The sequence below is a fragment of the Rhinatrema bivittatum genome, chromosome 4, assembly GCF_901001135.1.
Source record: "Rhinatrema bivittatum chromosome 4, aRhiBiv1.1, whole genome shotgun sequence".
NCBI classification, from domain to species: domain Eukaryota; kingdom Metazoa; phylum Chordata; class Amphibia; order Gymnophiona; family Rhinatrematidae; genus Rhinatrema; species Rhinatrema bivittatum.
The window spans coordinates 279,542,640-279,558,809 of NC_042618.1; the positions used below are offsets into that span (position 1 = coordinate 279,542,640).

A 16,170-nucleotide genomic window follows, 5' to 3' on the forward strand; every position below is an offset into this window, starting at 1 on the left:
CAGATCCTTACGTAGGTGAGGGACGTGGAAAACTTACGAGCCCGGAGGAGTGTATCTATCACGGGCTCCGAGTAACCTCTTTTCTTCAGTCTAGCCCTCTCAATGGCCAGACCGTAAGAGAGAATTGAGCTGGATCCTCGTGGAGGATGGGACCTTGACGTAGAAGGTCCCGGAGAGGAGGCAGGGGAAGAGGCTCCCCCTGCCTGTAGTCTTCTCATGTCTGCGTACCAGGGTCTTCTTGGCCAGTTTGGTGCCACTAGAAGAACTAGGCCCCGGTGATCCTGAATCTTGTGGATGATGGCGCCCAGCAGAGGCCACGGAGGAAAGGCGTATAGCAGAGTCCCTGGAGGCCACGGCTGGACCAGGGCATTGATTCCGTGTGAGAACGGGTCGCGCTTGCGGCTGAAGTATCTGGGTACTTGAGCATTGGACTTGTCCGCCAGTAAATCCATGTCCGGAATCCCCCAGTGATCCACAATCATCTGGAAGGCTGTGGGTGACAGCTGCCACTCTCCCGGATTTAGGCTTTCTCTGCTGAGGAAGTCTGCTGTGGTATTGTCCTTCCCGGCAATGTGGACGGCGGAGATGTCCTGAAGATTCGCCTCTGCCCAAGCCATCAGTGGGGCGATCTCCAGAGACACTTGTCGGCTTCTGGTTCCGCCCTGACGGTTGATGTATGCCACCATGGTGGCGTTGTCGGACATCACTCTGACTGCGCTGTTCTTCAGTCTGTGAGCAAATCGAAGGCATGCCAATCGGACTGCCCGAGCCTCTAGACGATTGATGTTCCACGCTGCCTCTTCTCTGTTCCACCGCCCTTGTGCGGTGAGTTCTTCGCAGTGTGCTCCCCAGCCGCTCAGGCTGGCATCTGTGGTGAGCAAGGTCCACGTGGATGATGACATCTTCGACCCCCTGCTCATGTGGTTGGACTGCAACCACCACCGCAACAGGGTCCGCACTCTGGCTGGCAGATGAAGGCGCGTGGAATAGTTCCGTAGACGGGGGCTCCAGCGAGAGAGCAGGGAGTGTTGTAGAGGTCTCATATGGGCCCTCGCCCAAGGTACCACTTTCAGGGTGGATGCCATGAGACCAAGAACCTGCAGATAATCCCAGGCTATGGGCCGACTGGCTCCCATCAAATACTGGATACGCTGCTGAAGTTTCAACTTTCTCTTGGTAGTGAGACTGACTGTGTCTGCCCGGGTGTCGAACTGTACTCCCAGGTATTCCAGTGATTGGGAAGGCTAGAGGCAGCTCTTGCTGAAGTTGATTACCCAGCCCAAGCTTTCCAGATGGGCGATTACTCTGTCGGTTGTCCGAAGGCTCTCCTCCCGAGATTTCGCCCTGATCAGCCAGTCGTATAGTTAGGGATGGACCAGAATTCCTTCCCGCCTGAGTGCCGCTGCTACCACTACTACCACCTTGGTGAATGTCCGTGGTGACGTGGCCAACCCGAAGGGCAGAGCCCGAAACTGGAAGTGGCGGCCTAGAACCTTGAAGTGTAGGTAGCGCTGATGATCCGGATGGATCGGGATATGCAGGTATGCCTCTGACAGGTCTAATGCCGTGAGGAATTCTCCTGGCTGTACTGCGGCCTTGACGGAGCGCAGAGTTTCCAAGCGAAACCTCGGTACCCAGAAGTATCGATTGACTGACTTGAGGTCCAGGACAGGCCGAAAGGTACCCCCTTTCTTGGGTTCCATTTATTTCATGGTATAGTGTCCAAAATTCACTTCCCAGGCAGGTACTGGGATGATGGCTTTCAAGGACAGGAGCCTCGCCAGGGTAGCTTCCAATGCTGCCTTCTTGTGTATGGGACATGAAGATTCCACAAACTTGTCCGGGGGCAGATGATTAAAGTCCATTATCCCTCCCGGATAATGGCGAGGAGCCACTGGTCCGACGTGATCTCTACCCATCTGGGGTAGAAGAGGGTTAACCTGCCCCCTATGGCTCCGTCCCCCAGATGAATCGGCGGATACTCATTGGGAGGCGCGGCCGGGACCCAAGCCCGGGCCTGCTCCCCTCTTGCGCTGCTTGGTCCGAAAGGACTGATTCCTGGCCTGAGGACGTGGTGCCTGGTAGCGACCCCTGTAAGGAACAAAGCACTGGGAACTCCTGCCCCTGGAGGGCCTTGGAAAGGTGCGCTGGCCCCTCCTGAACCGATCTTCCAGCAGTCTGGGCACTGGAGAGGCACCCCATGTACTGGCCAGTTTATCAAGGTCGCTGCCAAATAGGAAAGAGCCCTTAAAGGGCAATCTGGTGAGGCGTGTCTTTGAAGGCGCAGCAGCTGACCATCTCCGGATCCAGAGCTGCCTCCTGGCAGCTACGGAGGATGAAATCCCCTTAGCTGTTGTCCGGACCAGGTCAGATGCAGCATCCGTGAGGAACGAAAGAGCTGACTCCATGTCTGCTGCTGGGGCGTTGTTCCTAACCTGTGACAAACAGGAACGCGTCACCACTGTGCAGCAGGTCGCGGTCTGCAAAGAAAGAGCTGCCACCTCAAAGGTCTGTTTTCAGTCGCCGGTCATGAGGCTCCTTGAGGGCCGTCCCCCCTTCAACTGGAATGGTAGTGCGCTTGACCATAGCGCTAATCAGGGCGTCCACCTAAGGGCACGCCAGCAGGTCCTGGATAGCCGGTGCCAATGGGTACATGCCCGTCAGGGCCCGGCCCCCTTTGAAGGAAGCCGCTGGTGCCGCCCATTCTAAATCTATCAGTTGTTGTGCCGCTTGCAAGAATGGAAAATGGCGGGCTGTAGGACGAAGAGCTTCCAACAGGGGGTTCTGCGCAGAGGGTACCGAAGCGCTGGGACCAGTAATATCCAACTCCGCCAGACACTGAGACACCAGGTCGGAGAGATCCTCCTTAGGGAAGAACCGTCTCATGGTTCTATATGGCTCAATCCCTGGGGGAAGTTCCCCCTCGTCCGGGAGTTCGAACTCGTCCGGTGAAACCTCCTGGTCTGATTGATCCGGACTGTCCAGCGGCGGGAGGTCCCGCTCACGATAAGGGCGTGAGGGTCCAGGAACAGGTTCCGCAGGAGCCGCCATCGCAGCAGCAGCCGCAGCAGCTGCCGCAGTCGCAGCCACCGCAGGAACAACAGAAACAGCAGAAACCGCAGGGCCTGGACGGGAAGCCGTTTGCATCTGTACAAAGGCATGAATCCCCTTAAAGAGATCCACCCAGGAAATTGAAGCAGCCTCTAATCTCCGGGGTACAAGATCCCCCCGGGATTCCCGATTGGCCGAGACTGCCCCCTAAATCCGGGGTAGCCCCTGGGGAACTATCAACAAATCGTGGCTGAGACCGGTCCCGGCCTGAGGGTCCCACGGCCTCCTCACATTGGGCACATAGGGAGTCTGGCTCATCACTGCGCGTGGCTCTAAGCTGGCATGCAGAGCAGAGGCCAAGGGCTTTAATGCCTGAGGCAGGCGGTGCCGCCGAAGACGCTGCTGCGTTATGATCCATTGAAAAATATGCGCTGAATGCTTAATACAACAGGCACACAATAATAATAATGTGCGGCAGCAATAGGCGCTCAATACAATAGGCGCACAATAATAACAATATGCGGCAGCAATAGGCGCTCAATACAATAGGCTCACAACAACAACAATATGCGGCAACAATATGCGCTGAATACAACAGGCGCACAATAATAATATTATGTTCTCAGCAATAGGCGGCCAAGGAAACGGCTCAATTGTATGCAATATGCACTCAGCAATAAGCGGTCAGGAATACACGCTCTATGGCATTCAATAGACTCTCAGCAATAAGCGGTCAGCAATACACGCTCAGTGGCATTCAATATGCTCTCAGCAACAGGCGGTTTAGCAATACACGCTCAGTGGCATTCAGTACGCTTCCATTACCAGGCAGTTAGTAATACACGCTCGGTGGCAAATGCTCACAACAATAAGGCAATATACGCACAAGGAGGAATAGAGCCACGCCTATTATGGGCGCTCAATACCTGAACAAGGCCCCAAAATGGCGTCCTCCATGGCGTGCCACGCTGCCGATCCTCTGCTCCTCGGAGACCAGAAATAAGAAATGTACGCCTTACCTGATCCTCGGCGCTTCCCGGCTGGAACCCGGGCGGTCTCTGGCTGCGGGGGGAGAGGGCAAGTACCTTCACCACCGCGTTTGAGGATATGCACCCGCTGCCTCGTCCACGCCGGGACAGAGGCTCCTCGAAGCCTCACCCGAACCTCGCCCGGGGGCTATGTCCCTGCCGCGATTCGGCCGGACCGAGGACTTACACCTCCGGGGTGATCACGGAAATCACCCCGGGAAACTCAACTGGGGGAGGGACCTTAGGGTATCACCTCAGGAGTTCGGGGCTCGATGCTATAGAAGTTTTAGTAAGTAGAAAAAGAAAAGAAAAAGTAGATTTGGAAAACACGCTCAGCTAGCGTGCAGGCTCTCCAAACTGCTTTGGAGACGGAAATTACTAAGTTGCCACGCTTCCTGTGGGGATATATATACCCCGTGCTGACGTCAGATCCGTCTCCAACTGCTAGCACGCGGATACTATCCCATTCGTTCTGAGTCCATCTGGCTACACGCCAGGAAACTTCAGTTTGCAAGATGGAGCAACGTGTCACACATCGGCAAAGAGTATACCAGAAATGGAGTCCTTTTTTGGCATCAGGGTAATTTCAAAAAGGCTTTGGATCTGACACCAAACTTCTTCCTTTGGGATATGCTCAAAAGGAAAAGTCTACCGGAGAAAGCCTCGCACCGTGGAAGATTTGAAGGAAAACATCCAATGTGAAATTGCTATTCATCCAGATATGCTCGCAGATAAGTTCAGGAACATGGAGCACCATGTTGAAAAGTGTCTGGTGGAAAACGGCGATCACTTCCAGCATTGCATGTAATGTAAAAGATTACACACATCAAGATATATAGCATATTTTTTTGGTTCAGATTGCTTCATCCTGACGGAATATTATTTGGGGCCTCTTGAGTGAATCTCCTTGTATTAATATATTCCTAGGGTATACATATTAGGACCTTCTGTCTCATCTTGTAAACCACTACCTCCATATGGGGGGGGGGGGGATCTTAGTCTTGGTAAAGGATGTTGATGTGATCGTCAGTTGTAGTCGTATCTGCTATGGCGGTGGGTCCTTCGATGTTGTCCCACAGGGTACTCTGTTCAATGCCTCTTCCAAACCAGGTCTCTCAAAAGAGGATAGGGGTACACAGCCCACCTGGCACAGTCTCCCAGGGAATAGAAGGGAGGCAAGAATGTGAAAATAATAAACTAACAATTTTATTCAATTTCTCAAAATAAAAATTAACCAACAATGTGCTTTTCTTTTTCATCTTAATATCTAAGAAGAACTGGATCAAGAACTTGAATAATAGATAAAAAAATAAAATAAAAAGATTATTAACTACAGTTTATTTTACTATTTATCTCCTTTCCTTTTAAAGAGAGTCTTTGTGCTATACTTTATCTTGCAGAGGAGCTTCTGTTCAAGAAGGGTGGATACTGCAGCCATTCCTCTACTATGGCAAGTAGGTTTTATTATGCTTCTTTACTTGTATGTCTGTCCTTGTTTATGTTGGGTCTGTATTCTTTCTTGCTCTCGTTCCTCCTCTTTTTCTCTTAGTTGTTCTTTTATGTGTATGTTTGCCTTTGACTATTTCCTGTCTTGCTTTTTAAAGTTTTGTCTCTTGAGTGCACTCTCCTCTACTCAGCCTACTGTAAAGGTGGTTGTACACCCTGGAGGAAAGGAGGAGCAGAGGTGATATGATACAGACTTTCAGATACTTGAAAGGTGTTAATGATCAAAAGACAACGACAAACCTTTTCCACAGGAAAAAAAATCAGCAGAACCAGGGGTCACGATTTGAAGCTCCAGGGAGGAAGATTCAGAACCAATGTCAGGAAGTATTTCTTCACGGAGAGGGTGGTGGATGCCTGGAATGCCCTTCCGGAGGATGTGGTGAAGACCAGAACTGTGAAGGACTTCAAAGGGGCATGGGATAAACACTGTGGATCCATAAAGTCAAGATGCTGCCAATGAAGAGTGGGTGACTCGCCAGAATGATGGCTACTGCCTGGAGTCAATACCCTTATTAAATAAACATACACATGCTTACTGTGACTCCAACATCGCTCTAAGCTTCAACAGCAAGAGGAAATGTGGAAAAAAGGATTTGCACTCACAAAGAGGGGAGTAGCTGGCCTGTTACGGTGGTTACTACCCCAAATCAAAAAAGCCTGATACTTCACTTTCAATGCATATACAGCATAGTTCTCTGATTCAACGGCAGGGGAGAAGAAAAACTGATACTTCACACATCCAGCAGAGCTCTCTGCTTCAACGGCAGGGAAGAAGAAAAGAGGGTTCACACTCACAAAGTGGGGAGTAGCTGGCTTGTTACGGCGGTTACTACCCCAAGCCTGATACTTCACTTTCGATGCACATCCAGCATGGCTCTCTGCTTCAACAGCATGGGAGAAGACTGATACTTCACGCATATCCAGCATAGCTCCCTGCTTCAACGGCAGGGGAGAAGAAAAACAACCAATAAGGGCTGTATAACATAGTCTGGGTAAAACAAATAAGCATGGGTGTAGCTTGCTTATTGCGGCGGCTACTACCCCTAACGAATCAAGCTAGATATTTCACTTGGATGCAGCTCCATCACTGCTCTCTACATTAAAGGTGGGGGTGGAAGGGAAATAGAACCAAGAGCTAAGAGAAACAGATAAGTATGAGAGAAAAAATGTGTGAAGCTTGCTGGGCAGACTGGATGGGCCATTTGGTCTTCTTCTGCCGTCATTTCTATGTTTCTATGTTACAAAGATGGTATGTGCAGACACTTATCTCTAGTATGTTCTGGGGCTGGCTGTGCTGCTAGAGTACGGGGCTGATGAGTACTGACAGGAGCTCTTGACTATGGTGTTCTTCTCCCTATTAGTCTAAACTTTACAAAACCCACAAAACTATCTCCCTATTCTGATAATCTTCTGCCAGCTAGTAGGAGTGTTACCTAATGTGAAAGTCCTCAATGGCTTGGTGATACTGTGAGTCTAGCTAACAGGAAAATAAAATATAATTATGCTCCCCTACTCTAAGACAAAGACAGAGGGTTGCTATACCAAGTCCTATCCTCTCACACTTTTTCTTGTCCTCATCCGTTTATAGGGATGTTAAGGGCATACATTACATGCTTCGCCCTTGTTAGAAGAGTTGTACATATAAGAGCAACTGCCTGACAATATGCTCTGTAGTGCCTCTACCACAGAGAATCATGTATTTTAGCCCTGAGCCTTGCAACTTTTCTAACATGGAATTAGGATGGGGCTAAGGCTCTCTCCCCCTTACAGGAAATTTTCGCTATTTACTTCAGTAGCATCACACAAGATTTTTATAAATAAAATCCCTGTTAAGGCAGTTTTCTTTTAAGAGAGGTACATTCATGGGACTCTGTCAGGAGTAAGTTTCTATTATTTGTTTCTTTTTACAAATGTTACCATTCTCAGTTTCATAATTCTGTGACAACCATGGTATAGCCAAAAATTCCACTCACTTTGGTGCTTCTCAAGTGCTGATACTAGATTCCCATGAATCAGCTGAATTTACCAATTGCCTTATTCTATCCTTCACCTTACCTTGGCTGGATACTTAATTCCAATTTATCCTACTACACTCATACACAACCCAACACTGTCCTGGTCAATCAAATTGTTTTTCTAAATTTTTTAGACTCAGAGGGGGGACTACAGCAAAGCACTCCCACTCTTCTTAAACTTCTCTGGATCACTGACAGGATTCTAAACTTCCACAACAACTCAGCAACCCAGGTCTACCAACATCACAAACCCTACCAACAAAAGGGATTCCTTGCCACCCAAGGCAAGTATTTATATTTATTTTATTTATTTTTGTTACCCCCATCTACAATCTCATATGACTTGATGCAATTTCACCTCTCTTCTAGGGCATTGACAAGCAAGCAAACTGCTCCCATCTCTTCCATCCATACAATTGGATTGGACTCCCCAAATTAAATACAAAATTTGATTTGATTTGTTTCTAGTGATGCAACTAGGCTTATTGCATACAATACCATTATGCGTTTTCTAATTTCAAAAAAGAAATAACATCCATCTTATAGGTGTGAACTACTAAAATCTGGTCCAGGCCTCCAGACATCTTCATATCCCAGTGCTTGAAAAATGACACTCTATGCTTGGAGAACTGTGCTGGAGTGACAATCACTGTGGTATCTTCCTCCAGAGCAGCCATCGCTACCTTGATTTAAGACCATATATTTTTCAGGCACCAAATGAATGGCATAATTTTTCAAGCACTGAGACATGAAGATGAAAACTGGAGGCCCAGACCTTGGCTTCTGCATTGGCCCTGGGCCCTGGGTACTGGCTCATGGCCCAGGCTTAGTCGTGCCGGAGGACTGTTTTTTGGGTTTTTTTAAATGTAACAAATACAAAAATACCTAAAAATGTTTGGGTATTTTCATAGAAAGCTATTCTTAGCTTCATTTGGAACAAACAAAAAATGGCCTTGTAAAAAAATAAATGCACATCTCTAATTTCCTAAAATATAAGGCAGAATAGAAATACATAATCATGGCATTATTCCCAAACTATAGGTATTTACCAGCATGCAGGAATTACTGGATCATGGTCAGATTGACTAAGATCCTTTATCAAAAGTATACACATAGTATAACAGTGATACCTAGTGTCCTGACAATGTCCACAACTGCAGAGATCAGCAAGGAGCCCTTGTGCACTACTCTCGAGGGGTGCTGTTGCAATGACTAGGAGGATGATATAAAATTGGAAGACAAGACAAGCTCCTATAGTTTTGAATCGAGACTGAAGATAACAGATGCCAGGCTAATTCCAACTGAGCTAGAAGCCCAAAAGGAGGAAATTAGAGGCAAAAAAAAAAAACTCAGCCAACCCATAAATACTTTTTTTTTTTTTTAACCCATCTTCATAACAATGATTCAATAAATCTTACCCAAACATCCAAATTATGTAGAATGCTTATGATATATTTCAGCTCATCTTACTATTACTATGCTCAGATAATTTTGTCTCTCTAAAGTTCTTGCCATCTGTAGCCTGAAATTCACACATGCTGCCTCTACCTAAATAGGAGATCATAACTTGCTATCCAAAAATCACAAAACAAGAGGCAACAGAGTTAAAAGTCCAAGAACTGCATTTCAAGAAAAATCTAAATTTACATACCTGGTTATAGGTTGAAATTGGAGGGCAAAAAGCTTCAGATGACAAAGTGTGAGCAACAATGGCAATTTGCCACACTGGACAATCATACATGAAGGTTTTTTGACCGATTGTCAACACAGGTGTGTAAGCTTGTTGCTCATGCTGTCATTTGAAGTCTTTTTCCTCCATTTCCAACCTACATCAGGGTGTGGAGTTTGGTGGGTTTTTCTTGAAATGCTTTTCTTGATCATAACCTGTAACACATAATGAACGTTTAAGCCTATTAAAAAGGCATGGCTACACTTTTCCTTATTTCATTGTGCCTTCAAATTTTAAAGTTTGGGCATTATGTAATTATCAAAATGCTGGAGATCTTAACCAGCATAAAATATGAAGAAAATAATTTTATGTTCTACAGTTTGTGAAATTTTCCTTTAAATATACCATATTATAAGCTTAACAACTCCCTCCTCCATAAACACATGACAATAGGATTCAGCTCTAAGTTTAAGCTCCCCAGAGTGGAGAAAACTACATTTAAAGAAAATGGAAATACTGTACTCCTCTTAAAGCATTGCCATGCATGCACAGTGATTAGTAGTTCCATACTTCCCAATTTTAACTAACATGTGATACCATACAAAAACTTACCTCACGTAGGTCTTTATCTTTGCTTGCCACTAGGTTCTCATACTCATGTAACTGCATCTGAAAGGAAAGAAAAAAAAGTTATTTTCCAACAGAATGTCTAAATCCATCTTGTAATAAGAATCTGCAATGTTTTCTCCGAAGATAAGCCATTCACTTAAGTAATGTCATTCAAGTGATTATGCTCCACACAAAACTAACATTTACAGAACTTTTTTTTTTTTTTTTTGGGGGGGGGGGGGAGATCTTTCACTGCTCATGCAAGGTAGTTCCCGTGCTGCAGTGACCCTGCATCTCCCTTTCATTCCTTTTTATTTTCAGAGATCATGGGATGCATAAGAAAATTATTCCTTACCTGCTAATTTTCGTTCCTGTAATACCATGGATCATTCCAGAAGGTGGGTTATGTTCCATGTCCAGCAGATGGAGTCAGAACACAAAAGTCCCAGGGGAGGAACCATATAACCACGCCTCCCCTGTAACAGCTCTCAGTAACTAGATTAACAAAGCCCAAAAGAGAGAGACTAAACACAGAGGGATCAAGTAATCAAAGAAGGAATTGAAATAACCACTGTCCAAATAAACAGCAACTAAATTCTGAACAGTGAACTTGCGAACAGCAGTGCTTGAACAAAAAAAGACGCGCAGTATTCGAAATACAGAGTAAAAGATTAAGACAGGTAGGCAGGGATGTCCCACAAGCAAACCCCCAAACCAAGGGAGGGTGTCTGGAATGATCCATGGTATTACAGGAACGAAAATTAGCAGGTAAGGAATAATTTTCTTTTCCCTGTACATACCAGGATCATTCCAGACGGTGGGATGTACCAAAGCTTTCCCATCACGGGTGGGCCGCAGACAGCCCTGCTCGTATTACCTTGTCTCCAAGCTGAGCGCCCGATGGAGCACCAACGCCCAGGAGATAATGTCTCGCAAAAGTATGGATCGACTTCCAGGTGGCCGCCCTACAAATCTCCTGATTAGAGACGGAGGAGCTCTCCGCCCAAGATGTCGCCTGGGCTCGGAGAGAATGAGCCTTGACAACCAGCGGAGGGGACTTACCTACACCAAGGTACGCCGCTATGATCGCTCCCTTCAACCACCGCGCTATAGATTGTTTGGAGGCCATGCAACTCTTCCGGGGTCCGGACCAGAGGATAAACAGATGATCGGAGAGCCGAAAATCATTAGTCACCTCCAGATAGCATATCAGAGACCGCCGTACATCCAGTCTACGCAGGTTTTCAGACTCAGAAGAGGCAAAAGATGGTAATTCCACCGATTGGTTGAGGTGGAATGCCGAAATCACTTTAGGGAGAAAAGAAGGAACCATCCTCAGCGAAACCCCTTCAGGCGTGAAACGAAGGTATGGTTCACGACAGGATAGGGCCTGCAGCTCGGAAATACGTCTTGCTGAACTGATTGCCACGAGAAAAATGGTCTTGAGAGTGACGTCCTTGATGGTAGCCGAGCTTAGAGGTTCGAACGGCGAACCACAGAGGACTCGGAGCACCAGATTCAGATTCCACGACGGACAAGGTGGGCGAATCGGAGGCTTCAAGTGTTTCACTCCTTTAAGGAAACGGGAGACGTCCGGATGTGAGGACAGAAACTCCTTATTTCCACTGCGAAGAAAAGCCCCAAAGGCCACCACCTGAACCCGAAGAGAATTGTAAGCAAGACCCAAATCCAAACCTGCCTGCAAGAAGGAAAGGACTTGTGGCACGGAGGCCTGCATGGGAAGAATGTCATTTGCTCCACACCAATCCTCAAAGACCTTCCAGACTCAAACATAGGTAACAGAGGTGGACATCTTACGTGCTTTCAGTAGCGTTGAAATAACTGGCTCCGGATAACCGCGCCTCCTCAACTGACGCCTCTCAAAAGCCAGGCCGCAAGACAGAAGCGATCTGCCTCCTTGAAAAATATTGGTCCCTGGCGTAGAAGACATGGCAGCTGACCGAGACGAAGGGGACCCTCCACCGTCAAATTGCGCAGATCCGTAAACCACGGTCGTCGGGGCCACTCTGGCGCCACAAGGATCACCGGCCCTTGGTGTGCCTCTATCCTGCGGATGACCTTGCCCACGAGGGGCCACAGTGGGAAAACATATAGGAGACAGTGGCGCGGCCAGGGCAGGACCAGCGCGTCCACGCCCTCGGCGCCGCGCTCCCGCCTGTGGCTGAAAAAGCGGGCGGCCTTTGCATTTCCGGCGGTTGCCATTAGGTCTACGTGCGGTGTCCCCCATCGCCATACTATTATCTGCATCGCCTGCTGCGAGAGCTCCCACTCTCCGGGATCCAAGTTTTGTCGGCTGAGAAAGTCCGCCTGTACGTTGTCCACTCCCGCTATATGCGAGGCCGCTAGTCGTTGGAGGTGAAGCTCTGCCCACTCCATCAATTTGTCAGTTTCCAGAAAGACCAACCGACTTCTCGTGCCTCCCTGGCGATTGATGTATGCCACTGTAGTCGCATTGTCCGATAGCACCCTGACTGCTTGATGGCGTACTATGGGGAAGAAACCCTGTAACGCCAGACGGACCGCCCTGGTCTCCAAGCGGTTGATGGGCCACTTCGACTGTTCCTCCGTCCATCGACCCTGCATTGAGCTGTCCCGACAGACCGCTCCCCAGCCTGTGAGGCTGGCGTCCGTGGTGATAATCACCCAATCCGGGTCCTCCAGCGACACCCCGAGCTAGGTGCTGCGGTTCCAGCCACCAAAGGAGACTGATGAAGGTTCCTCTTGGAATCGAAAGGATTGCCTGGAAATCTCTCGACACCGGCTGCCACTGGGAGAGTAGGGATCTCTGCAGAGGCCTCAGATGCGCAAATGCCCAAGGAAGCAGATCGATGGTCGAGGCCATGGTCCCCAGTACCTGCAGGTAGTCCCAGGCAGTGGGCGTCTCGAGCGCCATAAATCCTTGAATCTGCTGATGCAGAGAATGAGCTCTGTCCGGATGCAGAAAAACCCTGGCATTCTTGGTGTCGAAGCGAGCTCCCAGAAAATCCAATGACTGGGACGGGAGCAGGCTGCTCTTGGTGAAGTTGACAATCCATCCCAGAGATTGGAGAAGTTGTACCACTCTGTCGACTGCGAGGATACACTGCGCTCGTGACTTTGCACAGATTATTGTTAAATTTTGAACTTATGTACACTGTTCCAAGTTTCATAACCTTGTTCTATGTAATGCCTTTTGGCAATTTTCATGTTCTGTTTCAATGTAAACCGATGTGATCTTTATTTCATATAGGAACACCGGTATATAAAAATCTAAAAATAAATAAATAAATAAATAAAATGAGCCAATCGTCTAGGTAAGAATGCACAAGGATGCCTTCCTTGCGCAAGGTTGCCGCCACTACCACCATGATCTTCGTGAAAACCCGTGGAGCTGTCGCCAGGCCAAAGGGAAGAGCGTGAAATTGGAAGTATTGACCCAAAATTTTGAAGCGTAGGTAACGCTGATGAGCTTGACAAATTGGTATGTGGAGATACGCCTCCGTGAGATCCAACGAAGCCAAGAATTCTCCCGGATGAACTGCCGCTAACACTGAACGGAGTGTCTCCATGTGGAAACGAGGGACTCTGAGGGACCAGTTGACCTGCTTGAGGTCCAGGATAGGACGAAAGTACCTTCCTTCTTGGGAACCACAAAATAGATTGAATAATGCCCCCGGCCCAGTTCGGCGGCTGGCACCGGCACTATGGCCCCCAATTGAAGGAGACGATCGAGGGTCTGCCGCACGGCTCCCTGTTTGATTAAGGACCCGCAAGGGGAAAACAGGAACCGGTCCCGAGGAGCGCAAACAAAATCCAAAGCGTAACCGCGTCTTAGAATATCCAGAACCCATTGATCCGACATGATTTGGACCCACTCTTCGTAGAAGAGAGCGAGGGACCACCTCGTGGGTCTGTCCGGCATCATTGGGTAGATTTAGCGGATGTACCAGCACACTGCGCTTCCTTACCCTGGCGGCGCCCACGAAAGGGTCGGTTCCAGGAGTGCGAACGAGAAGAGGGAGCCAGAGGTGGCTGTTGCCTCTGAGGACGCGCTCTCCGCTGGTTAAGATAACTGTTTCTGGAGTAATTATATGATCTTGACGAACGGGGTCGATCTTCGGGCAACTTGTGCACCGCGTTCTCATTAAGGGACTTGATGATCTGATCCAAGTCTTCACCAAAAAGGTACCTACCCTTAAAAGGAAGGGACCCCAAACGTGTCTTGCAAGAGGCATCAGCCGACCAATTGCGAAGCCAAAAGAGCCGACGCGCTGAGACCGCCGCCACCATGGTTCGGGCTATAAAGCATCCGCTCCATAGTTCAACCACGGCTTCCAGTCTGTCCGCCTGGTGAGCCTCAGAGTCTGGTAAGGACTGGGAGGTGAGAAGCTGCTGCACCCACCGAAGACCCGCTCGCTATGCGAGGGAACTGCAGATAGCCACCCGCATCCCTAAGGCTGAGACCTCAAAGATACGCTTGAGGTAACCCTCCAGCTTCCGATCCTGCATATCCTTCAACGCCGTCCCCTCCAGTGATAGGAATAGTGGTATGCTTTGTGACCGCTGATACCGCAGAATCTACGGCGGGAACTTTGAGAATTTCCAAAAAATCAGCCGGCAGAGGATACAATCTTTCTATGGCTCTACCGACCCTAAGGTTGACCTCCGGGGAATCCCATTCCCGAGTGATCAACTGCAAGATCTTGTGATGAGTGGGAAAAGACTTGGCTGGAGGCCGCAGTCCTGCTAGGAGGGGGTCCCCCTTCTTGAGAGCCGGGTCAGGCCCCACCGGTTCCAGAGGGGGATCAATATTCATTTCCTGGAGGATGTAGGGAATGAGGTCATCTAACTCTGCCGCTTGGAAGATGCAGAGGACCCTAGGGTCGTCGCCCTCCACCGGGGCCGCCAAGGTGGGGTCGTCCACATCAGGGTCCTGGGATTGTCCTTCCCCCGACGAAGTCTGTATTATCGATGGTGTCCCGGTAGGGCCACGAGATGTCCCCGCTCCCCCGCCTACTAAAGGGGGGTGAGTCTGAGGGAGAGTCCCACCCAGGAGGGGTGTAGGACCTGGTATCTTGGGGGGAGAGGGTCCCCAGGTCCCGAAGGTCGTGTCTCTGCTCTGAAGAAAAGCCCTGTGCATCAGGACTATGAATTCAGGGGAAAACCAGGTCCCGAAGGTCGTGTCTCTGCTCTGAAGAAAAGCCCTGTGCATCAGGACTATGAATTCAGGGGAAAAGGCATGGCATCCTGAGGGGTCACCCACCGGGGGATCCCCCCTCTGCCAACCAGGATTAGACTCGGAGTAAGGGTCCAAAACGGGCCTAGAAGTGGGGAACGGATTATCCGTGTCCTCCTCAGAGAGCGCGGCATCAGAATCTTGCAACAAAATGGCCGCCGTTCCTGCGTGGAGAGGGAACGAGGCCTGGCGCTTCCTTCCCACGCAGTTTGCAGCTCGAATGTCCTTGTTAATAGCTGGCGCACATTCCCCTTCGGGGAAACAGCCTGAGCACAGACCCTCTTCAGAAAATAATCCGGCCCTGTCGGAGCCCTCATATGGCGCCACGGACTGCATCGCCACAGGGAGAGAGAGAGGGGGGGGGGGAAGCTCTACAGGTGGCTCGCGCCTAAAATGAGCACCGACCCGGCAACGGACGCTTGCCGCGGTCCCCCACCGACCTGAAGAAGAACTGACAGGGAATTACCCTCCCGACAGCAGGCGGCCCCGGGGAATGGTGCTTCGCGGGGCCGCAGGTCGGGACGTCGGTCGCTCCCCAAAAGGGAGGGGGGAAAACCTGGGTCGGGAGGGAGAGGCCAGCTCTACCGACTTTCACCTCAGAGAGCCGAACGGAGTCCAAAAAATTGCAGACTTCTGCTGAAAAAGAAGATGAAACAAAAATACACTTACCCCAACTGAGCCATCAGTGAGGAAAATTAGAAAAGAAAGAAAGAAAACAGGCAACAGCCTGTCAGCAAGTCACCAGGCTAGAGAGCGATGAGCCAGCACCAGCAGAGAGCTCTCCCCCTGCTGTAAGAGGAGCCTTAGCAAAGTGACCTAAACTGTAAATTTAAAACTTCCTTTTTTTTTTTTTTTAAACTTGATCCCCCTGAGGAGGTAGCCCTAAGCTAACAAGCTGGGGACCACAAGTCCCCTGCTCACATCTGCTGGAGTCAGAACGTTACTGAGAGCTGTTACAGGGGAGGCGTGGTTATATGGTTCCTCCCCTGGGAATTTTGTGTTCTGACTCCATCTGCTGGACATGGAACATAACCCACCGTCTGGAATGATCCTGGT

The 16,170-nt window shown here is 49.2% G+C and overlaps 1 protein-coding gene across 5 annotated transcripts in view; it reads right to left on the reverse strand.

Annotated features, from left to right (window-relative positions):
• The window catches only part of LOC115090703 (lymphoid-restricted membrane protein-like), a 1,037,620-nt gene that overhangs the window by 649,986 nt on the left and 371,464 nt on the right, over positions 1-16,170 (reverse strand). For all 5 annotated transcript variants that reach the window (XM_029600146.1, XM_029600141.1, XM_029600144.1 and 2 more), the window contains exon 11: positions 9,882-9,938. In XM_029600146.1, coding sequence (XP_029456006.1) covers positions 9,882-9,938 — 57 coding nt within the window. The remainder of the gene's footprint in view (positions 1-9,881; positions 9,939-16,170) is intronic.